The sequence below is a fragment of the Limulus polyphemus genome, unplaced genomic scaffold (genome assembly GCF_000517525.1).
Source record: "Limulus polyphemus unplaced genomic scaffold, Limulus_polyphemus-2.1.2 Scaffold3481, whole genome shotgun sequence".
Classification (NCBI taxonomy): domain Eukaryota; kingdom Metazoa; phylum Arthropoda; class Merostomata; order Xiphosura; family Limulidae; genus Limulus; species Limulus polyphemus.
This window is the reverse complement of record NW_013669091.1, coordinates 103,885-111,928: the sequence shown is the minus strand read 5'-3', so window position 1 is coordinate 111,928 and position 8,044 is coordinate 103,885. Positions and strand designations below refer to the sequence as shown.

The window sequence follows — 8,044 nt, the reverse complement described above, 5'->3', positions numbered from 1 at the left end:
AACTACCTATCCAACTTAGGAAACAGTATCTGTGAAGTCACTAAAATTACTTTAATAATTGGTCTTATCTCTTTCCTTTCCCAGCTTAGCTTGGAGGAATCATAAGCTTCAAAACATACTATAACTGTAAGGTAGAAAAACAACAACATCTAATCCATGTTAGTTATTTTTCTTTAAGACAAAGAAATATTCAGTATTTGGAATAAATAGTTTATGGATAGCTTTAACTTAAAGTGGTTATACATCTGCTGACAAAAATTGTTCACATTGATATAAAGTTCTTTATGCAGTTTCAAATGATAAAGTTAATGATAAAATGACAAAAATTATCTATATCTAATAATAAACTTACAACAATACCAATTAGAATTATTTAATTAACCTTTTTGAAATAATACTTTCTTATTAGGTTGAGGAACACATTTTATCTAAAAATCATCAGAATACATACTTTTCAATCTGAAATACTCACATTTAAAAATGACAAGGCAGACATTTCAACAATTATCCAAGATTTATTTTATCAAAAACAACAATCAAAGTCCATCATTGTTAGTGTCATTGCAAACCAGTTTAAGATGTATGTTTTGTAGCTGCACCATTTTTGTTCTTGCAAATTTAACATTCATATCTGTTGACTGAACATAAATATATTTGAACTTTAAGTCTCATCTCAATTGTTTAAGTAGAAATAGTAAAATGACACAAGCCTTTATAAAACAAATATTTCTTCCAGAAAAGTCATTAAAAAAGCACACCACATAAGTTTTTCATGCTTAAGATAAAATGCTGAGGGAAAAAATTCAAATTAGGAACCTGAATGGACAAAAATCAATTCTGCAAATGATATTGTCAATTGTAGAATTTTGTACTAGCAAAATTACAGCTATCACAAAGCATGATATATTATCAAAAATAAAACAGGTTATTATAAAGACAGAGCCTTAGAAAAACTATTTCACTTCACTGTGATGAAATTAAAGATTGGAGGATATTTTAATCTTTTTGCAAAGAAATACTGTTCACAACCTACATCAGCCAGTGATTGAAGATTTCAAGTAACTTGTCAAATGACACATCAAATGTTAAGAGCTTTTTTAAAACACACACACAAAAAAAACATTTTAACCAAAGAGAAAATGATAAATACTAACAAAAAAAAAGAGGGAAAGAAGGAATAGCAATGAAATTTTTTTAAATGTACAAGTACACAATGTTTCACATTTCAAAACTGTATTTACAATCACCAATAAAACATACATCAATCAGCTACACATCCAATATTTGTTGAAAGGAACCTTAATTTTCAACTAATAGAAGAGGCAGTTTCATTTTTTACACTGTGCAACAAACTTAGTTAGAGAGAGTTGTCTACTGGCTAAAGCTTTTCTTTCTTTCTCTCCATATTGCAGGGTAAACACCACTTTTCTCACATGACGGCGATACATCCCTTTAACTAACCGGCCACTGATGTGGAATATCTCTCTCTCTAAGGCTTCTGCAAGTTGCCCATCCTCCTGAAACCAGAATCACACATTTTCTAAACACAACACAGATCTCTTAACCTGACTGTTAGAAGGTACAAAAACCAGCTGATTTAAATTGTGAAAAGCAAGTGAAATTAAGTACATTTTATTTTAGTTATTTGCCTAGATTGTTGTCTACTTTTAGATTTAGTTATGTTGTTAGCTGTAATGAAATGACACTCAAAAATTCCTTTATCAAACCTGTCTTTAGTCACTTTTCTATTACAACATGGCTTTGAACAGATTCTACATCTCAAAGTTATTATGGTTGCTACTCTTTAAATTTTGTTCTTCATAAAAAATGAGAAAAAACTAAAATCTACATAAAACATATATTGCAAAACTCTATAAAAATGTATTTTATGAAATTAGTAGTGTACTTTAATCTACTCAAAGTTCACATTTACAAAGTGTTATACTAGGCCATGTGGTACTTCATGACATGTTTTAGTACAATGATATTTTAATGGCACATTTGATTATGCAAGTTAACCCTGTTTAAGTCAACATCCTGCCTTTGTATTATAAATTCCTGCTCCTTTAGTCTCCTTACTATAGCAAAAAGTGACTAGTTGTCTATACATGGACTTAGACAAATAACGGTTGATGTTGACAGAAATTTCTGGCCCCAACACCTTGATATTCGTTATTTTCTTTAAATCTATGTTTACAACATGCATAAAGATCACTTCTGAAGGCAGTTTCATACCATAACAATGGAAAAGTATGAACTAAGTGCTTCATTGTTGTACAAGTCCCCTATTAACCCTCTAAGTACAGGATCAGTCAAAATGGTTGACCTTTAAACTACCAAGGTCTACATACTCTAAGTTTAATGTTGTAAGAGTATCTTCATGAATTTCATCAAGCTTTTAATAAGTTTAAAACAACTTGCACACAGAGTTGCACACAAATTCATGTTGTCAGAGTCTGACTAGATTTCTAACTAAGGTATAAGTACCTTAAAATAATTCTCTTACATTGTCAATGCAAAATCAGTGATGAACTTCAATCTGAGAGTTAGGTAAGTAAAAATGTTCCCTTGAGAGTTTTTTCTCTATACACCATTAAGTAAATTAAAACTTTGACTTTCTATTATATTATTGGTTATAAATATATAATAGCAAACATCAATGTGAATTATTGGCAAGTTGAGCATGGTCTCCACATGTGTCACTTTAGTTTTAACAAATATCAACTGAAGTTATAGAAATAGGGGCAATATGGAAAACTTCAAAGCCATCTCAATTTATGTTTACTCACAAAATTTACAATTTTACTCTTGTTATAGCTAATCGTGGCCAAAAACAAAAACTAGATTTTCAAGAACTGGAAATTAAGTACAGAGGCATAAAAGCTCTCGAGGAGGGAAAAACTTGTAAAAAAAATTCAAACTGAGCCCAGTGTGAAAGATAACACATTAAGTGAATGGATAAAAAATCCAGCTAAAATTAAAAAAGAATAAGAGGTTGGAGAATGGAGCACAAACCAAAAAAACTGAAGCAATTCAAAAACCCAGAGCTGAAAAAGTCACTTTATACATAGTACAGTGACACCGATTTCCTAGAAAAGGCCATAAGTTCTGCTGAAAGGATAGATGTAAACAATTTTATACTAAGCAATGGCTGGTCTTCCCAATTTAAAGCTTGAGAGCATGTTGCATTGATGAGAATACACAACCAATTAGTACAATGTAATACTTTTTTTTATGAAGAACAGTACACGAATATGTATTCAAAAATTGATGAATAAAATATTATATAAAATTCTAAGTGTATCAAAATCAGAGCCTGTTAAACAATGCACATCTTTGCAGGAAATAGGGGGATAATAAATGAATTTTGCTTTATCCAACTTGCCACCATCTTTAAATGACAATGTCAACAACCTGTTTGGTCAGTAAACTTTACATGGACCCAACAACATCAACATAAATGGTTAGCACTTTTTGAGCTGAAGTTAGTCTTTACCTGTTCTCCCAAAGCCTTGACAAGCCACTTTCTTGCTGTCTGTCGAAATTCTTGTGTTTTCAAATCACATCTTACTTCTAGCAGTGGCTGGTTATGTTTGGAGAGTACATGTTTTTTCCACTCTTGGTATATTTTTTGTGCCAAATTGACAACTTCCATTTCTTTATGTTTACATAACTTGTGAACTGTGCGACCTGTTTGGTATTAAAAAGTAAAAAAAAAAATGAAAATAAAATTTCAAAGTTATGTTTATGAATACTATTTCTATGATAAGTAAAATTATTTCTCTAACAAAATTCTTAAATTTTTCTGTTCTATATTCTAAACTCAGTAATTTTCCAAGGAATACAAACAATCATGTAACTTCCTATAATAAATATAAAAATATTAAATACATGTAACAGCAGTTTCTAAGTGTAAACATCAAATTGTTTCATTCACAGAAATTGTTACTTCATTCACTAACAATTGTTTTTAACTTCTAATTTAAGGTTGAAAATTGTTTTATGGCAAAAAATCTTATGGAAGTAATTTTAATCATACTTTTATAGGAATGATGAGCAAAGAAAGAAGTGGATGGAAAAATCAGCTGTTATGTCAAAAGAATATGATAATGATGATGAATGGATATTTTTCTACTTGAAAGAAAGTGACAATTGATTTTCTTTGGGCCTGTTTTTCAACCTTTACTGTTAATTTTTTTATGATTATCATATAGTAATATTTCTAAATATGCAGGTGATATTAAACTGCTAAGAAAAACTAATTGTTAAAGAGACTATTTAACTCATAAGTAACAAGGCAGTATTAAAAGGTGTATATACGTGTGCAAAATGAGCTTTAATATGGACAATATTAAATAAAAAGAAGTAATAAAAGCTATTGTTAAAGCCAAAATGGATTATCAGAGTTTCTTATTTCAAACAATGAATTTCACTATAAGGGTTGTTATGTTTATGTCCAATAAACAAAAAAAGAAAGAAAGAAAGAAGTAAAAGAAGAGGTCAGATTTAATACTGATCCTTTTAATAGATTTCAGAAGAAACCTTATCAACATGGTTGAAATGCTAAACAATTTTTTACCTATGTTGTTATTGATGATGGAAAGAGATTCCTAACTGAATTGTTGACTGGTTGGATGGAAGAAAGCAAAAGGTTGTTATTAATGGAGTCCAGTTAAATTGGACTCTTGTTACAATTGGAGTGTCTCAGGGGTGTTTGTGTCTTTGCTCTTTCTTATTTACATTAATGATATTGATAGGAGCATAATTAAAGTTTGATGATGACACTAAACTACCAGGTATTTCTAGCTGTTCTGTTGACGTTGTTGACTTGTATCAAGTGGTAAGTTGTACAAATGTTTGTCAAATGGTCTTTAATTTTAAAAAGTGCAAGGTAATCCATATCATATGGGTTATAATTTGGATCACATGTTTAATATCAATGTGAACCAACTCAGAAGCATGACTAAGAATAAGGACCTTGGCATAGTCACTCAAGATTCTGAAGCAGTGCTCTGTTGCTTGTAGTAATTCTAATAGAAGTTAACTGTATTTATACACATACTGATTAAATGTCAAAAATAGGTAATTATTTCTCTTTACAAATCACTAGTTAGGCCTCACTTAAAATACTGTATACAGTTTTTATCTCCTTCTTTAAGAAATGATATTGATTTACTAGAAAGGATCCAGATAATGGCTACTAACATGACTTCAGAGATGGAAGTGTTATCTTAAGATCCCTTACTTTATTTTCTCTTGAGAAAAGAAGAGTAAGAGGTTATCTTATTGAAGTTTACAAGATTATCCAGGGTGTCAATAGGACAAAGGTCTCCAGACTTGTTTGTACTATATTCTGCAGATAACAGGATGAGAGGATATAAGGTTAAGATTTGGAAATCACACTATAGGTTCCAGTTAAATAGTTCTCTTTTTCTAACAGGACGTACAACCTACAGAATGAATTGCCAATGGCAATAGTGAAGGTCAACATTTACAGGAGGAAAAGTGGTGATTTCCTGAAAAGTAAAGGGTGGGTTTAAATGTTTACTCTTTCCAAGGGTAGATGTGCAAGGAAAACCTTGAAAGAACAAATTCTGTGTTTAGTTTTTATTTTCTATATATAGATATATTAATATACACATACTACAAAATGTTTAAAAAGTTTAGTTGTGAAAAAATGCTTAAAATCTTGTATTCTCTGGAAGACAGAAGAATTAGAAGTGATTTGATTTAGGTGTTAAGAATTTTTAGAAGCTTTGACAAACTGTCTACGGAGGAATCACATTCAAAGGTAAACTAGGAACCTAAGTATTAGGAGTAATAAGTATGACCTTTGAATACTCAGATTTAGACAAATTATCTGGTTTAGACTAGTTACATCTCTGACTAAATGAAAATTATAACACTTTTTTTTTTCACTTTGCTTAGAAAAACACCTGCATTAAGTCTATTCATTACATATATCTTCTCTACAAAAGAAAAAAAAGTGATTATAAAAGCAAGCTAAATTATAATATTCTTTAAATTTTTATTACTAATATTTTTCTTTTAACAAGTGTTATAAATGACAAAAATTACCTATTCCTGTTGAGATTAATATTTCTTTGGATGGCTGTTTTTTACTGAGCTCCATTAGGGATTTTATTAGCTCAGTCGTAGTCTGATCTCTAAGTTCTAGTATTGTTTTATGTCGGATTATCTCTTCAATAACTACAACACCCTAGAATAAAAATGCAAAGTGAAAGAACTTTTCTTTAAATTTATAAAAATCCAATTACTATACATGAAAATATAATTAACTAATTTCAGACAAATGTAGCTAACTTAAAGGTTAACTATAATATGGATCAATTAATTATTGTTGTCATGATACATTATGTTAGCCCTATTATATTTTTTAACAATACATTCCTAATCTGGTCCCTTACAAATTTTCAAGAATTAGAAAAGTGTATAATAATAGTATTTAAGACACACTATATTGGTCATATCTACCACAACAATATTAGTTGCATCACCTGTTGTTTTTTTTTTTCCTTTGAATGACTTGCTTACTTATTCATAACAATGGGAACCAAACCTTCATGACAGAATACACTGATTTTAATGCTTATAAAAGCACTACAAATGACCAAGTTCAGGCACTAACTTTACACTAATTTTTCTAAAACTGATATTCAAAAAAATGCACATAACAATGCTTCTGGAAATTAAAAATATCAATATTTAATGAAAACGGTAAGATTTCTGACTGTCATGTTCTACATGCATTAAGTTCCTGGAAAACTGATGTCTCTTGCATTTCACTACTAATTTACTAAATAAATGTATCAAACCTTCAGAGATTCTAGGGTGGCTTGTTTAGTTCCTGGTGATGATTTACTTTCAGTAGATATTCCCAAGTTCTCTGGTTTACGGATCACATACTTATCCATTTTTCTGAGAATGATATGATTATGTTTAGTTTCCAGCACATTCATTCAAATATACAAAAAAGGAGATTCAAATTAAAACCAAAATAAAATTTTGAACTAATTAATTAAGAATGGGCTATATATTTGATATCATAAGTGCAACAATGTACCAACAGCATTACTACCATTAAGAGTCCATGCACATTTGTGCTTATAAAATGAACAATCACAAAAATACTACAACAATAATTACATTGTAAAACGTAACTAAATTTTGTTGGTGGCAGTGAATAATTCTTGAAAAAGTAATATTTACTCACATCATGCACTATACAGTGAAAACTCTATAAAACATTTAGATAAATTAATTATTTAAATATTAGCATAATATACACAATTTTGTCCACAGCAATGAAGCCTGGGATGTGACGTCAATGTTGTAGTTTGTTTTCAGTCCTCATAATCATTTAATGAGTACCTTGAAATTCAATTTTCATAAAACATATTAATATAGTTTTAAAAATTAACGATTATACAAATGCTGAATTTTAGTTTTCACTTTTCTTTCACCAATCGTTTTTTCGGTTACTTGCATCAATAGTAAGTGTATTATTATGAGAATCTAATACTATCAAATATTGGAGGTGGTTGTGTTACTGTTAGTACTTAGTAAATAATAATTACCCAAACCCAGGCCTAACCCTCTTCAGACTACATCATTACTGATTACATGTACTGTGCAGGGTTACCCAAGGCTCAGACAACTAATTTACAATACTTTATTTAAATATTTGATAAACATACAGTCGGAAACAAGAATAATAAAAAGGAAATGAAATATTTTTATTTTATGAAGACTTTAGTTAAAACATAATACTTAACGAGTCTGATGGCCCTAAATTCACTCTCACGCGCCTGATTCCCGGTACATATTTACCTCGTAACTATTCAATCGGACGTCACTGAAGTTCTCATTTGTGTCTAACACTTTTCACAACAAATCCAATCTTTTAACGATCGTAACGTTTTGAACTAAACACTTATAAAACCAAGTGTAACGAATTTGTTGTCATGTATTTATTTTTAATATGAACGTTGTTTAGATTAAGTTTTTATCTAGAAATATGCAT

The 8,044-nt window shown here is 29.7% G+C and overlaps 1 protein-coding gene across 4 annotated transcripts; it reads right to left on the bottom strand.

Moving 5' to 3' along the window:
- Positions 1-495: 495 nt before the first annotated feature.
- LOC106469431 (transcription elongation factor A N-terminal and central domain-containing protein 2-like) lies at positions 496-7,910 on the bottom strand. 4 transcript variants are annotated; one of them, XM_022397946.1, is made up of 5 exons: positions 7,797-7,910; positions 6,837-6,939; positions 6,079-6,220; positions 3,497-3,690; positions 496-1,517 (listed from the first exon to the last, which is right to left on the bottom strand). In XM_022397946.1, exons 2-5 carry the CDS (start codon positions 6,933-6,935, stop codon positions 1,329-1,331), a joined length of 624 nt encoding a protein of 207 aa, XP_022253654.1. In that variant the 5' UTR covers positions 6,936-6,939; positions 7,797-7,910; the 3' UTR covers positions 496-1,328. The 4 variants fall into 4 exon arrangements, with proteins under 4 accessions (XP_022253654.1, XP_022253655.1, XP_013785380.1 ...); XM_022397947.1 differs by having other exon boundaries at positions 7,852-7,870; XM_013929926.2 differs by lacking the exon at positions 7,797-7,910 and adding an exon at positions 7,599-7,728.
- Positions 7,911-8,044: the final 134 nt, after the last annotated feature.

Coding starts and splice junctions, on each gene's coding strand:
- LOC106469431 (XM_022397945.1), bottom strand. Junction 3,691..6,078: donor ATTAATCTCAACAGGAATAG/GTAATTTTTGTC, acceptor AATACCAAACAG/GTCGCACAGTTCACAAGTTA. Junction 1,518..3,496: donor TCAAGGCTTTGGGAGAACAG/GTAAAGACTAAC, acceptor TTCTGGTTTCAG/GAGGATGGGCAACTTGCAGA.